We start from the raw sequence: 21,203 nt of genomic DNA, 5'->3' as shown, positions 1-21,203 counted from the left end.
GGAGTCAGTGTTTGTCAACCCCAGTGGGGTGCTGGATGTAATCTGGGGGTCCCAGTCTCCCTACTTCATTTTGTCCTCACAACTGCTCTGCAGGTGACAACCAGAGCTAACAGCTGCAGGATTTACTGTGCACCAGGCCCCGCCCCCCAGATGGGCTATAGTTCTCAAGCCCTGTCATGACCCTATTAGTGAGCAGGTTCTCTTATCCCGGTTTACAGACAAGGGAACTAGACTCAGAAAGAACTAACAACACAGTTAAAGTCTGGTAGCATTTAGGATTTTTGCAAGGCCCCCTGCCTCCAAAGCCTATTTTACTAACTATGAGGCCATACTGCCTCAGAAATGACCCTTTTGTTCCTTCCGGAAGCCAGACCCTGCCCTTGCCCTCACCCCGTAGTTTAGATAGCCCCAGACACGCCCTCACACAGCCCTCCACAGGCTCCCATGGGTACGTCCCAGGGGGCTATGGAAGGGAGACCGAGGCAGGAGCAGAGCTGACCACCCTGAGGACTCTAGGACCCATAACGCCATGCCATGACATCCCGCGTCAGACAGAGTGTCTCAGTGCAGGTAACAACCCATTACTGAGCACCTTTGCTGTGCCAGGCACTGGACAGTGCTCTGAGAGGACCCCAGGATGAGTGGGAGGAGACCACCCACCCCAAGAACATAAACCCAGCACTGAAATGACCAGACACAAGTCAAGTGCTCTGGATTCACAGTCCAACCTGGCTGAGGAAGCCACCGAAGGCTGCAAGGGGACAGGGGGACTCCAAGTAGTTCTGCAATTCAACTCAACCACACTTACTAACACCTACTATGTGCAGAGTCCACACTAGGCCCCATGGGAGGTTCAAGATGGGAAAGCAGCCCACCTGAATGCAACAAATAACTGCATAAGAGCTGCGACAGGGGACGGAAAGTACTCAGGGGGTATGTGAGGAGGCCAAGGTACAATTTCACTGGAAACTGTACCTCAGTTTCCCATCTGTAAAATAAGTAATAACAGTACGTCTCTCAGAGGGTCTTAGTGAGAAGTAAATTGATGTGTGTGGAATTTCTGAGGCAGTGCCTGCCCCTGGTAAGCACTCAGGGTGTGTGTGTGTGCATGTGTATGTTGTTGTTGTCAGACCCCGAGCTCAGAGGATGAGAAAGAGCCTGGTGACTTAAGAAGGGGATGAGAGAGGACAGACCCGGAGTGCATGGAGTGAACCCCCACAGCGTGTGGCCAGGGCGTAGCCGTGTGAAGACGGGAGCAGGCCATGAGGCTGGAAAGAAAGCGGGGAGCAGCTCCTGACCTGCTCTCTGGGGGCTCCATTCCACTGGCTGTGGAAGAGCCATGCAGAAGCTGTCCAACAATGGGCCGAAGGTGCCTTGGAGATGGAGCGGGGTCCCAGGGAGGAGCCTCTCGGGGCAGAGGTAGGGCAGCACTCAGCGAGGAGGCCGGGGCCAGGAGGCCTGGGGAAGAGGAGCCACCGCCACGGCAGCCACCTCGGTCTCTCCCTCAGTGACTAATGGCACACCATCCGTCCCGGCTGACACTAATGCTTCCCGCCATCCATCTCCTACTCGTTAAATTACCATTTTATGGCCAAAATCTCTCTCTCATAATTGATAAAAATCTCCTTTTGATGTTCAGCATTATTGGGGGGAAAATGTTTTTTTTATTCTTCATTATGTTTTCAATATAAATGTATTTTTTATTGAGAGCTGCTGGGAAGTCTGGAGGAGGTGACTCTCTCCCCCTCGCCCCCCAGTCCTCCCCACACGCAGCTTTGTGGCCACCAGCTCCTTCTGTTCCACTCCCAGCATGCTCACACAGCAGCCGTCTTGGGGATCGTCTGGGGAGACAAAGAAACCAGACACCGGAACAAACAAAGGTTGTGCTGAGGGCCAAGAGACAGCTGAAGCCGTCAAGGTGGCCCTCAGCTCCAGGCCAGTGGGGCAGCCAGGGGTGGTGAATCAGGGTGAGCTGGCCTCAGGCGGATCTTTGGCAATGTGCAAGAACAGTGGCGAGAGCTGCAGAGAGCGGGGACGCCCGGGGGCTGACACAGCACGTGGCCCAGAGGTGTGCTCAGTAAATATTTGTGAGCAAGTAAAAGAAGGACAGGGAGAAGGTGGGGGGGGGGGGGGAGTTTTCTGCCAGCCACGGGTACCCCAGGTAGAATCGGCTCCTCTGGCCCCTCTGCCCATGTCCCTTGCCCCAGCCCAACCTAGGGCGTGTTTGTCCCTGCATCTGCCCACACCCAGCTCCTCCAGGACATGAGAAGCAGAGCCAGCTGCCATCCTGCAAGGAGGAGCACAGCACAGCCACCAACTCCTGACCCTGGGCACCTGTGGCTATTCCCACGCCCATTGTGTCAGCTTTAGGGACCAAGAGCACAACATAGATGCTACTGATGGCCTCAGGACACTGCAACGGTTGAAACTGCCTGGCTGAGCTTCCAGCAGCCCCCAGATTGGGGGTCACGGGGCAGTGCTCAAGAAGCCCAGGAGACAGGCTCCCAAGGCAGCCTGTGGGACATTTCTAACAGTGGAAGGGAAGGGGCTGACCAACAGGTGGAACACCAGGTGTTGATCACGGAAGAGAAAGAAGGATTCTACTAGCAAAATAGTATCTGGGACAGAGAACTGTACCAGCATCAGAAAACCTGGTTAAAGACCCAACGCTGCCATTTAATCTCTCAGAATCTCGGTTCTCACACATATAAAGCATCCAGCGTAACACAGAAATCATTGCTAATATTTGCTGGCCATTTGCTCTCTGCCGGGCATGCTCTACATGTTCCACATCCATTAATTCATGTAATCCCCACAGGCATGTACTGTTGTTATCCCCATTTTACAAATGAGGAAAATAAGAGACAGAGAAGATAAGTAACATGTCCAAGGTCACACAGCCAATAAACCAGCAAGCAGTTTAGCTCCAGCCCACCTTCAAGACTCAATAGGAAGCTTGACTGTCATATGAAGGCAAGACCAAGGGTAGAAATGTTTGGTCCTGACTGAGGGCCACGTGGGAACCAGGGGGGTTAATTTTGTGTGTCAACTTGGCTGAGCCATGGTGCCCAGACATTTGGGCAAACTTTATTCTAATATTTTCATAAGGACGCTTTTGAATGAGATTCACATTTAAATTAGTAGACTTTGAACAAAGCAGACTGCCCTCCCTAATGTGGGTGGGCCTCATCTAATCAGCTGAACGCCTGAATAGCATAAGACTGACTGCCTGGGGCACCAAAAGTTCTGCCAGCAGATGGCCTTTGGACTCAAACTGCAATATCAGCTCTTCTTGGGTCTCCAGATGGACACCCCCTCCAAAGATGCAGGACTTGCCAGCCTCCAAATCGCATAAGCCAATTCCTTCCAACTAATCAATCTCTCTTTACTTACACACACACACACACACCCTCTTGGCTCTGTTTCTCTGGTGAAGATAGACTAACAGAAGAATGAAATCCAGCCCTGGCAGAGCTGCCACCTGAAGGAAGGGATGCCCGGAGGGGGTGCCTTTTACTGCTGCTCACACAGTTCTCCATGCACCAGCAGAGATCCCGCATGCAGGCATGCAGTAATGACAGGGGTCATCCCAGGCTTTGCTACTCACCATCCACGCCCATCATCCCCTCCCCCAGCCTTGAGGCCTCCATGGAAGCCCCTGCTGCAGTCTCTGTCCAGTCTCTGCACTGCCCCCACTCAGCACCCCCACCACCAGGAGCCCCTCACACAGGCCAGACGGTCTCCTGCCTCACTTCCCTGACTTCCACTTCTGCTTCTGCTGGTCCTCATGCCAAGAGCACCTTCTCTCTGCACCCCAACCAAGCTTGATAAATGATGGAGGTTCCTGGGGGAAGAGCTATTTTATCTCTTCCCTGAACTTTTGCTTACACCTTGAGCAAAGCAAGACAAGAACATCACCTTCCACCTGTTCCTGTAGGTTCATAAGAAACAATGAGGTATGCATTCCCCCACCTGATACACAGCGGTTCTCTTACACGTTCCAGTGGCCGCTCTGGTCAGATGGTCCATCAAGAATGCCGATCTCCTACGACAGCCTTTCTCCCCAGGTACTATGGGAAATTATAAAACAAGTACGAGTCTAGATCCCTACCATGTGGAGCTCAGGGGTAAAAGACTAATGAAACACATGTCAGAGTGCACAAGCCAGACCCCAATCCCCCAACACCAGTACAAGTGGTGCCCCTAACAAAGGTATTTCTGTGCATCACTCTGGCAGCTGACCTCATTTCCTTCAGTCTCTCATAGAATTTTAGAGCTAGGAAAGAACCTAGCTGCATCCAAAGTTTCTAGAACTGTGCTTTCTTCACTAAATACCAGCTGTTTGGGCAACAAAGAGAGAGAGAAGGAAGGGAAAATGAAGGAAAAGGTGTCTAAACACAGAACTGCAGGCTGTTAGTGACTGCAGGGGGCATCTGAGGAGTCCTAGCCCAGAAGAGAAATGTGTAAGGATGGGTTGGTGGTCAGAACCCTGCCAGGTCCTTCAGCAGGAAGGAAAGAACTCCTGGGGACCAGAGAAGTCAACAGCTTGTTCAGGGTGCAAAGGTGTCAGCCTGGGCTCCTTCCTCTGCATGAATCATGCCCAGGAGAATAAGGAACCCAAGTCTCAGCCACCTGTCAGGGTTCCCCTCTGCTGAAAAGGGCCAAGCCTTCAGTACCTTTCCCTGACGCTCAAGCTCCGGCGCCATCTGCTGGCCAACGTCAGCACTGCACCTAGACCTACAGTCCCAAGGGCAGTTAGGAGACCAAGGTTGAGACCATTCCCAACCCACTCCAGACCCAAGTGACTTTGGAGACACCAGAAATGATGCCACCTCCTAGAGTTCGGGCTTCCAACTGCTTCCCAGAACGTGTCCTGCAGGACTTAGGCCTAACATTCAAAATAAAAGGGAAAAAGCAAGTTTCTTTCTGGTAATACTAGCTGAGAAACTTCTAAGACACAGACACAAAAAACATTTCTGAAAGATTTCTGCCAGACAGAAGCTCTGTTGTAGGAGACAAAGCACTGGTCTGGTAATCAGAAGATCCAAGGCCTCGTCCTGTCACTCACATGCCCCTCCCTTAGCTCTGTGGTCCCATCCCCACCCCACACATCCCTACGCCAGGACAGTGCCCCTTTATTCGCTCTCCCCTCCACACTGATGGCACCGGCTGCAGTGCAGAGATTATGCACTGCTCCAGAATCACATGTAAATCACAGGGTCCAGAAGAACTGCAAGTTCATGCTCATCTCCCACACCCTGCTGGGGGACCCCTCAGGACCAGCCCCATCTGCCTGGGAGAGGGCATGGACTGGTGTAAGGACACTAGTGACCCCGTAAGGCCTTTGCTGATGGGAAGGGTAGATACAATGAACCAGCACAGCCAGAACACTCTGGCCACCCCCCTGCACTTCGGTCTGAGATTTAGGGGCAGCTATGTAGTCTTTGAGCTCCAGGTGTCTTCGGAGCCCATCCAAGAACTCAAACCCAGACAGCAGATGGGGATACAGGACAGACTTGGCTTCCTTTAACCACGTTCTTGAAACTGGGGACGAAACAAAGCTTTCTACTGAGGTCCCAGGGCAGGTGTAGAGCCCACAATCGGTGGGGTCCACTCGGATATCTTCTTGGTGGGGAGAGCTGCTCCCCAAGAAGTGTCGTGGCAGAGGCAGGAGGAGGAGGGAAGTGCAAAGTGAGTGACTTTCCCCGCCCTCACACCCCCACACCCACCTACCCTGTTCCCACATAGCCCCTTTCCCCTCCCTCCACCCACAGAATGAGAAAGTGTGTCACCAGGGAACAAATGCCATCTTCCCAGGAGGGAGGAGGAGGAGGAAGAGGGGGAGGAAAGACTTCAATTGTGAGTCTGTGGGGGCCGGGGTAAGAAAGCAGAGGCTGCCGAGCTTCCCAGCTGTGAAGGATGCCCCCTCAGAACCGTGACCTTGACATTAGCCTGCCCTATACAGAGGGCTCAAGACAACCTGTGGGGCAGGAGCCTCAGGCCACCATGCTCAGGACCACATGGCCAGGGAGGCCTAGAGAAGAGGCCCTGAAGATGCAGACAAAATCTTTTAACCCCATACATCCTTTGGCCAGCTGTGTGGGCCCATCGTGACTGCTGACACCCCAAACTTCTCATCTCGCTCTACCCTGGCTTACAGGGGGCCACTGACCCGCTCTTGCTTCCCACTCCAGCCCTCCACAGACAAGCCGGCCTAGAAGGGTTAATCTGCTGCCTTCCCTCCCTTGCATCCGCCCCCACGAGCTGCCACATGCCAGCAATGATGCACTTCACACTGTTATTACAGTGATTTATTTAGTTTTAATTGGGGGGTGAATCTCGTGCTATAGGAAGCAGGAGGCCAACAGCCTTGGCAAGAAGCAAAGCCATGCACAGGCCTGTGCCATGCCAATCTGGTCCCCTCTGCCTGGGGTATCTCCATCCTAACCTTGCTCCTCCTAGCTTGTGGGCTTGCTCCTGACTCTAGCCCTAAATCGGGTTTACCCTCCACTTAATCTCCACCACCCAAGCTTTTATCCCTCATCTGCAAAATGGGGTTAATGACAGGTAGGTACCTAACACTACTGTGAGGATCAGGTGAGATAATGCAGGGAACACAGCACTGCCATCCACACACAGTAAACCCTCCATAACTGATAGATATGATTAGGTTGCGCCATATGAATCCCATTACATTGCAGGGCAAAAACAATCACACATCAACTATTTCATACGGTTCAACCATCTTTTTCACTGAGGGCCACTGAGGTTCCTTCTCACCCTTTCGATTTCACTGCTGAAAGTTGCCACGAAGTATGTTTCCATTCCAGGGGTGAAGCCCCAGCAGCCAGCAGGGACAGCTCTGCCAGAGCCTTAGAAGCATCCCATCCCAGCACCCATCGCTCCCGGCACGGGCAGCTACCTCTTTGCCCAGGTCCTCACGGATGACCCGGCGGACCTCTTGCATGCTGCTCTGTGGAGCCTGGCTGTGCAGCACCTTCAGCGTGCTGGTATACTCCTCAGGCAGCAGGTAGTCCAGAGCGCCCAGGTGCTGGCCCACCTTGATGAAAGTGCCCCGGTTGGCACAGCAGAGCTCGCAGAGACGCCTGGCAGAACGGAGGTGCACCTGCAGGGAGATGGGCCAGGAACAGAGAGGTGTGAGTGCACACTGCCCACTGGACATTCTTTCCCTTTCCTGCCCCCACTGGTTGAAGAGCCTGATTCGCTCCGAGAGTACGTACACACACACACACACACACACACACACACACACACACACACACCCTTCATTCACCTTCTGCCTCAATGCTCTCCTTTGGTCTCAGTACCTAGGGCCAGCAATTCTGACCTCATACTGAGTGAGGCTGGCCTCTTCATAGGGCCCGATGTGCCCATGCTTCTGGTCTTTTCTCCATCAAAACTTACCTGGCCCACGAACCAGAGCAGTTGTTCAAGGCTTTTAAGCAAATCTAATCTACTGATGATTCATTTGTGGATACACTGAGTTGATATGTTTGCCACCCAACCCTCAGACATACCAATAATACTATCTGTTTGGAGGTCTACAATTTCTAAAACATGCTCATACGCATTCTTTCTTTTAATCCTTACGGCAGCTCAGGGAGTCAGGTATTGGTATATTTAAAAATAAGAAACTCAGGGGTGCCTGAGTAGTTCAGCCGGTTAAGCATCTGACTCTTGATTTTGGCTCAGGTTATGATCTCGTGAGACTGAGCCCTGAGTTGGGCTCTACACTGACAGTGTGGAGCTCACTTGAGATTCTCTCTCTCTCTGCCCCTCCTCCACTTTCGGGTGCTTGCTCTTTCTCTTGCTCTCTCTCTTTCTCAAAAATAAACTTTGGGGCACCTGGGTGGCTCAGTCAGTTAAGCGTGCAACTTCGACTCAGGTCATGATCTTGCAAGCCCACATCGGGCTCCGTGCTGACAGCTCAGAACCTGCAGCCTGCTTCTGTTTCTGTGTCTCCCTCTCTCTCCGCCCCTCCCCTGCTCACACTCTGTCTCTTGCTCTCGAAAATAAACTTTAAAAAAATATTAAGAAATAAACAATAAATAAATGATAGAAATAAGAAACTCAGATGTTGTGCTTATACAGAAATAGCTAATGTAGCTAATAAATGTCAAAGGAAAGTCTAGAAAACATGCTAAACCTAGGGCTCTTTTAACTCAAACTTTAGCAGGGGTCTCCTTTTTTTCTTAAGTTTTTTTTATTTTGAGAGAGAGAGAGAGAGAGAGAGAGCATGGGAGGGGAGGGGCAGAGAAGAGAGGGAGAAAGAAAATCATAAGCAGGCTCCATGCTGTCAGCACAGAGCCCAACATGGGGCCCAATCTCACAAACTATGAGATCATGACCTGGGCAGAAACCAAGAGTCAGACATGTAACAGACTAAGCCACCCAGGCAACCCTAGCAGGGGTCTCCTCTTAACTGGAAGAAAAGTTTTACTGGGAAGTGTCAGGTGCATGGAGCAGGCAGCTGGGCTGGTCTCCTAGGACAGGGCAGCCTTCAGCCTGATGCCCGCTGTCCTTCCAGAGCTGGGGGGTGGCCCCCGTTGGGGACACACTGGGCTATGTGTCCCCAGTCATCACCCCAGCTCAGCTGAAGGTCCTGGAACTGTGAGGTCCTGTCTTCCTGGAGCTACAGCTTCTGTGGCAGGATAGGGCTGTGGCACACACAGAAGGTAAGGGAGCCCAGTGCCCTCTGGGAACCTCTTCCACCCATGCAATCAACAAAGAGGGAGTAAACATCTACACGGACTTACACTCTCTTGAGTGTTATGGAAGATGCCGACATAATTAAGCACATATTGGAGGCAATAAACCACCTGAGGAGTTAAATAACTTTTGGCAACAATGATGGAACAAACAGTTAAAGATCCTATATAGTTAGTTGCCAAGTGCATCGTACATAAAACTGTTACTTTAGAAATTAAGAAGAGAACACCCTTGTCCTAGCAGCCCAGGAGCCCATCTGCCCTGTTTCACCACAGCACAACAGATGCCCCAGACTCCAGGCACTGTGGGGCTGTGCCGAGACCCTTGTGGGCACCCAGTACTGGCTCCATTGGACACCTCGACCTCCCACCCCAATGAACCCTTGGGGAACCCTATATACACATGACTCCATCCCCCTACACAGAGTATGCCAGCCTTGATGTGGATACCTGGTCCAAGCTGGGCCACAAAGTCTTTTTTACCCTGCCGGGAGGGCACGGGAAAAAGGAAATTAACCCTAAGGATTAAGAGGAGAGAAAGCTTTTAGATGGATCAAAGGATCGTGGGAATGGGGTGGATTCTCTTTAAGAATTTGGAACTGGGGGCACCTGGGTGGCTCAGTCGGTTGAGCGTCCGACTTCGGCTCAGGTCATGATCTGACATGATCTTGACAGCTGGTGAGTTCAAGCCCCGCATCGGGCTCTGTGCTGACAGCTCGGAGCCTGGAGCCTGCTTCAGATTCTGTGTCTCCCTCTCTCTCTGCCCCTCCCCTGCTCATGCTCTGCCTCTCTCTGTCTCAAAAATAAATAAAAACATTAAAAAAAAATTAAAAAAAAAAAGAATTTGGAACTGGGGACTCAGCTGGCCAGTGGCACATGGGCAGTAAATCAATGCTATGGCTGGCCAAGGCCATGCTCAAGCCCTGGTTTTGAGGAAGTGAGAAAGAAGGCAAACTGTGGTCAACCATGGAACTGGGCATTTCTTCATGGTACAAAGGTCCAGGCTAGTGTGAACAATCATTCCCCAAATTCCAACCCAGAAGAAGAGAGATCAAAATCACTGGCAGAATAAGACGCAACACATAGGCATCCACAATCCACTAGTCCTAAGATACGGTACGGCCGGAGCCCACATCCAACCGGACACTCCCGGCTAGGCTGTCCCGGCACCCGGCCACCCTCTCCCCCAAGGAGGCAGGCTCAGCCCCTACATCAAAGCTGCTCTAGGGTCAAGGCCACATGGAAGCAGAGGACTAGAAGGTGGGGTGAGGCCACATCCCACTTTCCCCTCCCTGCCCAGGAAAGGCATCAACCACTGTGTTCACTGGGACTTACAGCAGGCCAGTCCCGTGCCCTCCAGCACATGGGAAGATGTGATGGAGCCATTCGTGCACAGAGAATGACTTGCCACAACAGGATCACACTGAGAACCGCAGGAGCTTAGATGCAAGAAACGGGAGGACCGGAATTAGAGCAAAGGCTTGGCTCACAGGAGGGCAGTGGGTGTGTGCTGCTCAGAACTATGGCCTCCAGACTCCAAATCCATCCTTCTCCACCCTGCACTGTGATCCTGGGGCTGCATCCTGTCATTTCTCCTTTATCAGATGGTTTGTTATTAGGGGACTCTGGAGGGACACTGAGGCCACAGAAGAGCAAGGAGGCCCCATTACCAGAGCCAGTGTGGCATTTTAGCTCAGCAGCCGGCAGGCCAGTGGCTTGAGGGTGCCCCCTTCAGTGGCCCTCCCAGACCAGACCCGCCTCACTAAATTTTCCCATAACTGGCAGGCCCCTCTTATGGCCCAGCTCAAGCCCACACCCTCCAGCCAATTGTTCTGACCAGCTAGCAGAGGGTTCCTATACATTAGCTCTGGGCCACACTCCTACAAATTTCACTGTCACCCAGGAGGCTGCTCCCACGGACCCTGCCTTCCACCATGTCTCCTCACCACTGGGCAGACCTCCATCTCAGCCCTGCAGGTGGGAGGCCCTCAGCTGAGTTCTGTCCTTATTCACTACCCTTCAGCCCCAGAGGGAACAGCTGCTTTATATGCTTACTACTTCTGTACCCTTAGAATCTTTTTTCACTCCTCGAGTTAACTACCTTTTACTTTTCCTAATTAATCATCTTTTCTATTAAGTTTTCCCCACTCAACCCTCTTGCACTGTTGGTGGGAATGCAAACTGGTGAAGCCACTGTGGAAAACAGTATGGAGGTTCCTCAAAGTTAAAAATAGAACTACCCTACAATGTAGCGATCATACTAGTAGGTATTTACTCAAAGAATACAAAAATACTAATTCAGAGGGATACATGCACCCTGATGTTTAAAACAGCATTATCTACAATAGCCAGACTATGGAAACAGCCCAAGTGTCCATAGACTAATGAATGTGTAAAGGAGATATGATATACAGATAAATATATATATATATATATACATAAATATACATATATAGACACATACACAATGGTGTATATACGTACGTGTATGTATGTATACATATACAGAGAGATAGATATATACATACGCACACACAATAGAATATTACTCAGCCATCAAAAAGAATGAAATCTTGCCATTTGCAATGGCGTGGATGGAACTAGAGTATATTATGCTAAATGAAGTAAGTCAGAGAAGACATACCATATGATTTCACGCACAAGTAGAATTTAAGAAACAAAGCAAAGAAGCAAAGGGGGGAAAAGAGAGAGAGAAATCAAGAAACAGACTCTTAACTACAGAAAACAAACTGATGGTTACCAGAGGGGAGATGGGGGAGGGGGTGGGAGATAAGTGAAATAGATGATGGGGATTAAGGAGTGTACTTGTTGTGATGAGCACTGGGTGTCGTATGGAAGTGTTGAATCACTATATTGTACACCTGAAACTAATATTACACTGTATGTTAACTAATAGAATTTAAATAAAAACTTCAAAAATAGTCAAAAAATAGGGTGGATTCCATTCTAAACTTTTTAATACAGTGTGTGTTATACAATTTACTTACACAATAATCAATGTGAAATAAAGATACCAGAAATGTAAAAAACTTTTTAAAAAGTCTTCCCCAGAGAGATTACTGGTGTGAATGGTCCCTGGTGGATACACAGGATTAGTCCTTGAAATCAAATTTGAATAAATTAGGATAAAAAGGGCACTTCAGATCAAGAGAGCAATACAGGACTACATATCTGCATGCATGTATGTGTGTTGTTGAAGACCTAACTTCGTTTTTCTTTAGACTGGATTCACATCTGCATTTGTCTCTGCTGCTGGCAGCCCTCAGTAATATTCTAGGGGCGCCTGGATGGCTCAGACACTTAAGAGTCTGACTCTTGATTTTGGCTCATGATCTCACGGTTCAGTTCATGAGATCAAGCCTCGTGTACGGCTCCATGCTGACAGCATGGAGCCTGCTTAGGATTCTCTCTCTCCTCTCTCTGCTCCTCCCATGCTCACTTATATGTGCTCGCGCTCTCTCTCTCTCTCAAAATAAATAAACTTAGAAAAAAAGAAGGAAAGCATCAGCCTACTGCCCCTCACCTGTGGCTTGAACCCAGGATACCTCTTGGCACAAAGTAATGGTCACCTTCAAGACACTGGGCAATACGGGGAGCCCTCTCTGGTCACACAAGCCCAGGAAAGCTAGTCAGTCCCCAACTCACCAGCTACTCGGCACACAGCCACGGGGGCGGAGACCATGTGTGTCCCTATACGCTCTGTGTACCTCAGGGCAAGCTGTCCATGTGCCATAAATGTAGATTAATGACAACTATGGGTTATATACTCACAAAACCACCATCCATGAAGCTGAGTCAGCATCTACTGCAAATGGCACCCACATTTCAACTAAAGAAGCTCCAAAGTCACCTTCAACCAGCTTCTAAATACACACACACACACACACACACACACACGAAGAACATTGCCACTCACCAAAAACTTACATTCTTTTAAGGCCAAAAGACACAAATGCTGAAGAACAGAGTAGGTAGGGCCTCTGATCTCCAGGGTCCCTTTTCAGCTCCAGCTCCTAGGGCTTCACTGTCCTTTGGGATCAGAAGGTGGGTCCCATTCAAAATTTCAAGAAACTACTAGCTTAGTAAAAACCCCCCTTTCAGCATTTACTTCCTTAATCTGACACCTTAAGGGGCAGTACCTGCTGGCAGCAGGGACCATCCACAGGGATCCCATGGTTTCTACCACCCAGGAACCTTTCCCCCAACAAGGAGCGTGCTCAATGAAAAGGCAAAGCTCCTGGAATCTCGGATCTCTGCATTCCCCTGAATCTACTCCTTCATGCTACACATCTTCAAGCATGCACCTACATAGGCATAGGCAGCAGGAAGGACGACGAAAGTTGGTTTACACTAGTACTGTACAACAGAAGTCGCTGCAATGGCAGAAATGTTCTACATCTGCACTGTCCAATAACACAGTGGCCACTAGCAGCTACCAGTGGCTGCTGGCCACTTGACATGTGGCTACTGTGACTGAGGAACTGAATTCTCCATTTTTTTTTAATGTTTAGAGAGAGAAAAAGCACAAGCAACGGAGAGGGGCAGAGGGGGGGGGGGGGGAGAGAGAGAGAGACAGAGAGAGAGGGAGAGGGAGAGAGGGAGAGGGAGAGAGAACCCCCAGCAGGCTCCACACTCAGCACAAAGACCAATGCAGGGCTAGATCCCATGACCTTGGGATCATGACCTGGGCCAAAAATCAAGAGTCAGGGGCGCCTGGGTGGCGCAGTCGGTTAAGCGTCCGACTTCAGCCAGGTCACGATCTCGCGGTCCGTGAGTTCGAGCCCCGTGTCAGGCTCTGGGCTGATGGCTCGGAGCCTGGAGCCTGTTTCCGATTCTGTGTCTCCCTCTCTCTCTGCCCCTCCCCCATTCATGCTCTGTCTCTCTCTGTCCCAAAAATAAATTAAAAACGTTGAAAAAAAAAATAAAAATAAAAAAAAAAAAAATCAAGAGTCAGACGCTCAACGAACCTAGCCACCTAGGCATCCTTAATTTTAAAGTATTTAAATTTAAATCAGGGCAGCTGGGTGGCTCAGTCATTAGACATCTGACATTGGCTCAGGTCATGATCTCACATTCATGAGTTTAAGCCCCGCTTCAGGTGAGCCCTGCTTTTCTCTCTCTCTCTCTCTCTCTCTCTCTCTCCCTCCCTCCCTCCCTCCCTCCCTCCCTCTCTGCTCCTCTTGGGATTCTCTCTCTCTCTGCCCCTTGCTCACTTGCTCCCTCTCACTCATTAATTATTAATTAATTAATTTAAATAATCACATGTGGCTAATGGCTACCATACTGGACAGCTCAGGATTATAAATCAGTAACAACTATAATAAATAATCATTTATTTAGTGCCTTGGTCTACGTACTATTCCCGGCCTACAGTAAATGCTGAAATATACGTGGTTGATATTGTTTTTAAATCTGCCCCATATATCCATAAAATAGATCTTAATATGTGTCTTTAAAGATGACAAAATGATCTCAGAGAGGTTCAGTAACATTCCCAAGGTCCTAGAGTCAGTAAAGGATGAAATGGTGGTGTGTTCAAGCATGTGCTGGAGGCAGGCATGAACTGAATTTCTCCACGTGCTCGCACAGTGGGAATGCAAGCATTGTGGGGATGGTCTTCGTGGGCAAGGAGTTCACCATGCAGACCAAGAGGTGGCCATGCACCATGACACTAGAATCATCGATGGCAGGCAATAAAGGTAGTTGCCCAGTAACTCCCAGGTATGAGAACACCTGGCTGGCACCGGGGCGGCCATGGAAGTTGAATCAAGCGTATACATTTATTTTTTTTTTTTTAACGTTTATTTATTTTTGAGACAGAGAGAGACAGAGCATGAACAGGGGAGGGGCAGAGAGAGAGGGAGACACAGAATCTGAAACAGGCTCCAGGCTCTGAGCTGTCAGCACAGAGCCTGACGTGGGGCTTGAACTCATGGACCGTGAGATCATGACCTGAGCCGAAGTCGGATGCTCAACCGACCGAGCCACCCAGGCACCCCTCAAGCGTATACATTGAAAAGGCCAATGAAAACTGCAGACGGCCTTGAACACAACAAGATGGGAGTCATAAAACATGATTAATAGCAATGGCTTTGGAATCAAAAACACCTGAGTTTAAATCCTACTTTGAGACTTACCTGCCCTATAACCTTGGACAAGTTAATTAACTTTGGGGCCTCAGTTTCCTCATCAGTAAAAGGAGGAGAAAAATGGTGACTGTCACTGTGATGGTCATATGAAGTAATTAATAAAAAAGAGTTTTAGTACAGGGTTCAGCACACAGTCACTGCTCAATATATGAATCAAAAAAGATGGTGGGGGGAGTGGAAACCACCATTCCTAGAAAAATGAAATTGAAAATAAAAATAAAAAAGAACATTCCGGGCCCATCCAAACTCCCTATTTTTTGTTCAGACCAACAAGTCTAGACCACAATCTAATAGAAACAATAGCTAATTTCATGCTCTGTCATCTAAATGGCAGAGCATCCGTACACAAGAAATGCAAACAGCGATACAGCGTTATTCTCAACACTGACTTAACTTTCTCTGCCCCAAGACCCTACTTCCTCTACTAACACCGACCACCTATCAGCTCACTGACCCAAGTGCTGCCTTAACCAAGCACCTGGTTTCTCTGGCTGGTTGGGGGTGTAGCTGCAGCATGTCCTCACTGCAGAGGCCTGACATTCCCCCTTCTGTCCCTCCCAAAATAATGGCAGGAACAGCTGGCGTGGTCTCCCTGCCCCTCCTCCAACTTCATTTTCACTCCCAGCTCAATAACTTGCCTTATGATTATCTCATTACCAATAACCGTGCTGTAATGAGTTTTAATCTGCCTCATATTAATTAAAAGCATTGTTATTAGCCAGCTTGGTTTAGAGTTTTGAAAGTGAATAGCTAATAAGATCAACTCAGTACTGATTAATTATTGATTGGGAGGGAGGGAACAAAGGCCCAAAGAGGGCAATTCTTGACTCATGTCTAAACACCCAAGAGCAGGGGCTTGGGCCTCCAAACTCAGCAGGAAGGTACCAAAGTCAGACTGAATCAACAAGGCTCCTCATCAGAACTGGGCAGTATCTTTCTGTGCCTACAGCCTTCTCACAGCCATGGTGAACATTCCTAAAAACCCACCGGACTTTCTGCAATAAGTGTGGCAAGCACCAACCCCACAAAGTGACACAGTACAAGAAAGGCAAAGATTCTCTTTATGCCCAGGGAGAGCGGTGTTATGACAGGAAGCAGAATGGCTATGGCGGACAGACTAAGCCGATTTTCCAGAAAAAGGCTGAAACTACAAAGAAGATTGTGCTGAGGCTTGAATGTGTTGAGCCCAACTGCAGATTTAAGAGAATGCTGGCTATTAAGAGATGCAAGCATTTTGAACTGGGAGGAGATAAGAAGAGAAAGGGCCAAGTGATCTAGTTTCTAAGCTTCATATTTTGTTACATTATGAAGACAATAAAATCTTGAGGTTATGTTCAAAAAAAAAAAAAAGAACTGGGCAGTATCTTTACTGGGGTTGACTATACATGTTTGTGACACAAAGAGGAAAGAGACAGACACACAGACATGCCCCACCAACATAGGAAAAAAGAGAGAGATCATGAAAGAGTAAGTAAAAGACCCCAAAACAAAACAAAGATTTTTGATAAATTCTTCCAGTCAAAAATTCAAGACCCAAAGGAAACATAATAAAATGTAAACAGTAGGGGCACCTGAGTGGCTCAGTCAGTTAAGCCTCCGACTTCGGCTCAGGTCATGATCTCACGCCTCAGGTCATGATCTCACAGCTCATGGGTTCGAGCCCCGTGTCAGGCTCTGTGCTGACAGCTCAGAGCCTGGAAGCCTGCTTTGGACTCTGTGTCTCCCTCTTTTTTTTCCCCTCCCCTGATCACACTCTTTCTCTCTCTCTCTCTCAAAAATAAATAAACAAGGGGCGCCTGGGTGGCGCAGTCGGTTAAGCGTCCGACTTCAGCCAGGTCACGATCTCGCGGTCCGTGAGTTCGAGCCCCGCGTCAGGCTCTGGGCTGATGGCTCGGAGCCTGGAGCCTGTTTCCGATTCTGTGTCTCCCTCTCTCTCTGCCCCTCCCCCGTTCATGCTCTGTCTCTCTCTGTCCCAAAAATAAATAAAAAACGTTGAAAAAAAAAATAAATAAATAAATAAACATAAAAAAATTTTTAAAAATAAAAAATAAAATGTAAACAGTAGTATCTTTAGGCTGTGAGATTATAAAAGTATTTTTCTTCTTCATAGGTTTTTCTGTATTTTCCAAATTTCTTATAACTCCTATGTATTACATCCATAATGGGGAAGAATTTTTTTTTAATCATCCCTCCTTCAACATCTTCTACAAATATAAAAGTCCAGCTGATTTTTTATTCAGATTTACAAAACAATGGCTGTTAAGGCATGGGATACCAGGCAGCGAAGGACAGTGATTCCTGAGCAATGGGAAACAAACAAGGTGAACTCTACAATTGTCCCAGTTCACTGCATTAAAAGTTTCCAGGCCCAGCATCAGGAAAGGGAACCCAAGAGGTGCCCAGAGAACTCCCTAAGTTGAGGAGATGGAGCTGAGAGTTCAGGAAGGCCAAAGCAACTAGGGTTCACAGGACAGAGTCCTGAGGAGGAGAGAGCTATACAAAGAAGGAGCCCTAAAGATGTGTGGAGGGCCATCAAAATCCTCGAGAAGAAAGCAGGCAAAAACCTCTTTGACCTTGGCCACAGCAACTTCTTACTCAACACATCTCTGGAGGCAAGGGAAACAAAAGCAAAAATGAACTATTGGGACCTCATCAAAATAAAAAGCTTCTGCACAGTGAAGGAAACAATCAGCAAAACTAAAAGGCAACCGATGGAATGGGAGAAGATATTTGCAAATGATGTGTAAGATAAAGGGTTAGTATCCAAAATCTATAAAGAACTTATTAAACTCAACAACCAAAAAATAAATAACCCAGTAAAGAAATGGGCAAAAGACATGAATAGACACTTCTCCAAAGAAGACATTCAGATGGCGAACCGACACATGAAAAAATGCTCAGCATCACTCATCATCCAGGAAATACAAATCAAAACTACAATGAGATACCATCTCACACCTGTAAGAATGGCTAAGATTAACAACTCAGGCAACAACAGATGTTGACAAGGATGCAGAGAAAGAGGATCTCTTTTGCACTGCTGCTGGGAATGCAAACTGGTGCAGCTACTCTGGAAAACAATATGGAGGTTCCTCAAAAAATTTAAAATAGAACTACCCTAAGACCCAGCAATTGCACTACTAGGAATTTATCCAAGGGATACAGGTATGCTGTTTCAAAGGGACACATGCACCCCAATGTTTATAGCAGCACTATCAACGATACCAAAGTATGGAAAGAGCCCAAATGTCCATCGATGGATGAATGGATAAAGAAGATGTGGTATATATACATACAATGGAGTATTACTCGGCAATCAAAAAGAATGAAATCTTGCCATTTGCAACTATGTGGATGGAACTAGAGAGTATTATGCTAAGTAAAATTAGTCAGAGAAAGACAAATATCATATCACTTCACTCATATGAGGACTTTAAGACACAGAACAGATGAACACAAGGGAAGGGAAGCAGAAATAATATAAAAACAGGGAGGGGGACAAAACATAAGAGACTCTTAAATATGGAGAACAAACAGAGGGTTACTGGAGGGGTTGTGGGAGGGAGGATGGGCTAAGTGGGTAAGGCGCATTAAGGAATCTAGTCCTGAAATCATTGTTGCACTATATGCTAACTAATTTGGATGTGAATTAAAAAAATAAAAATAAATTAAAAAAAAAAAAAAAAGATGTGTGGAGGGTCCATGTCACATATTCAGCACATGCACATGAGAAAACCACATGAGCCTCGAGAGAGAGCAACCCCAAAAGACTAGGATTAACAGTACCCAGTGCACATATAGGCCCATTGCACCAGCCAGATTGGAAAATCCAATAATTCTGGAGGCACTTGTTATAATCCCCAGGAGGGCCTTGCCTCAGTAATGGGGAATATCCCAAACTAAACACTGCTCCATTCCCATCCAACAAATATTAAAAGAAAGGCTTGAAAAAGAATCAAACTGTTTCCAAGTAACTGAACTGTGTGTCCCAGAACAAAGCTCAAGAGTATAAGAATACGAAGGGCACCTGGGTAACTCAGACGATTAAGTGTCTGACTTCCTCTCAGGTCATGATCTCACAGTTTGTGGGTTCAAGCCCCACATTGGGCTCTGTGATGACAGCTAGCTCAGAACCTGGAGGCTGCTTTGGTTCTGTGTCTCCTTCTCTCTCTCTGCCCCTCCCCCACTTGTTCTCTCTCTCTCTCTCTCTCTCTCTCTCTCTCTTTCTCTCTCAAAAATAAATAACACATTAAAAAATAAAAAATAAAAAGAATACAAAAACATCTAACACCCAAAAATATAAAGGTACAACAATGTCTAGCACCTAATAAGAAATTGCCAGGTATGCAAAGAAGAAAAATACAAAATGAGAGGAAATCCAACCAATCAAAACCATCTCAGAGCCTCAGCAATAAGACAACAAAAAGAATTAAAAGGCATTCAAATTGGCAAGGAAGTCTTCAACTATTTGTAGAAGACATGATACTCCATGTAGAAAACCCAAAAGACTCCACCAAAAAATTGCTAGAACCAATATATGAATTCACCAAAGTTGCAGGATATATCAATGTACAGAAATCTGTTGCATTTCTATACACCAATAATGAAGCAGCAGAAAAAGAAATCAGGGAATCAATCCCATTTACAATTGCACCAAAAACCATAAGATACCTAGGAACAAACCTAACCAAAGAGGTAAAAGATCTAAACTTTGGAAACTATGAAACCCTTAGGACAGAAATTAAAGAGGACACAAAGAAGGGAAAAACATTCCACGCTCATGGACTAGAAGAACAAACCTTGTTAAAATGTCTATACTACCCAAAGCAATCTACACATTTAATGTAATCCCCATCAAAATACCACCAGCATTCTTTCCACAGCTAGAACAAACAATCTTAAAATTTGTATGGAACTACAAAAGACCCCAGATGGCCAAAGTAATCCTTAGAAAAAAAGCAAAGCTTTAGGCATCATGATTCTAGACTTCAAATGATATTACAAAGCTGTAGGCAGCAAGATAGTATGGTACCAGCACAAAAACAGATACATAGATCAATGGAACAGAATAGAAACCCAGAAATGAGTCCACAACGATATGGTCAACTCATATTTGACACAGCAGGAAAGACTATCCAATGGACATAAGACAGTCTCTTCAACAAATAGTGTTGGGAAAGCTGGACAGCAACATGCAGAAGAATGAAACTGGACCACTTTCTTACACCATACACAAAAATAAATTCAAAATGGATGAAAGACCTAAATGTGAGACAGGAAACCATCAAAATCCTAAAGGCACAGGCAACAATCGGTTTGACCTTGGCCATAGCAACTTCCTACTAGACACATTGCTGGAAGCAAGGGAAACAAAAGCAAACATGAATTATTGGGACTTAATCAAGATTGAAAGCTTCTACACAGCAAAGGAAATAATCAACAAAACAAAAAGGCAGCCTACAGAATGGGAGAAGATATTTGTAAATGACTTATGGAAAAAGGGTTAGTATGCAAAATCTATAAAGAACTCATCAAACTCAACACACAAAAATCAAATAATCTAGTTAAGAAAGGGGCAGAAGACATGAATAGTCATTTTTCCAAAGAAGACATCCAGATGGCTAACAGACACATGACAAGATGCTCAACATCACTCATCATCAGGGAAATACAAATTAAAACCACAATGAGATACCACCTCACACCTGTGAGAATCGCTAGAATTGACAAAACAAGAAACAACAGGTGTTGGCAAGGATGTGGAGAAAAGGGAACCCTCTTGCACTGTTGGTGGGAATGCAAACTGGTGCAGCCACTGTGGAAAACAGTATGGATGTTCCTCAAAAAGTTAAAAATAGAACTACCCTATAATCCAGCAATTACACTACCAGGTATTTGCCCAAAGGATACAAAAATACAGATTTGAAGGGGTACGTGCATCCCAATGTTTAGAGCAGCACTATCAGCAATAGCCTAATTATGGAAAGAGCTCCAATGTCCATCAACCGATGAATGGATAAAGAAGATGTGGCATATATGTATACACAATGGAATATTACTCAACTATCAAAAAGAATAAAATATTGCCTTTTGCAATGACATGGATAGAGCTAGAGTGTATTATGCTAAGTGAAATAAGTCAGAGAAAGACAAATACCATTGGATTTCACTCATATGTGGAATTTAAGAAACAAAACAGATGAGCATATGGGAAGGTGGGGGAGAAGAGAGAGGAAACAAACCAAAAGAGACTCTTAATGATAGAGAACAAACTGAGGGTTGATGGAGGGAGGTGGGTGGGGAA

The 21,203-nt window shown here is 47.1% G+C and overlaps 1 protein-coding gene and 1 pseudogene across 3 annotated transcripts in view; one reads left to right on the top strand and one right to left on the bottom strand.

The window, feature by feature from the left end:
* Positions 1 to 21,203, bottom strand: part of ADCK1 (aarF domain containing kinase 1) — a 121,664-nt gene that overhangs the window by 60,775 nt on the left and 39,686 nt on the right. For 2 of the 3 annotated variants that reach the window (XM_042943948.1, XM_042943949.1), the window contains one exon: positions 6,923 to 7,126. In XM_042943948.1, the coding sequence (XP_042799882.1) occupies positions 6,923 to 7,126 (204 nt within the window). The other variant, XM_042943950.1, reaches the window with a different exon arrangement.
* Positions 15,862 to 16,177, top strand: LOC122222999 (annotated as a pseudogene).

This window comes from Panthera leo, chromosome B3 (genome assembly GCF_018350215.1).
Source record: "Panthera leo isolate Ple1 chromosome B3, P.leo_Ple1_pat1.1, whole genome shotgun sequence".
In the NCBI taxonomy this organism is placed as follows: Eukaryota; Metazoa; Chordata; class Mammalia; order Carnivora; family Felidae; genus Panthera; species Panthera leo.
This window is presented reverse-complemented; position numbering and strand designations above follow the sequence as displayed.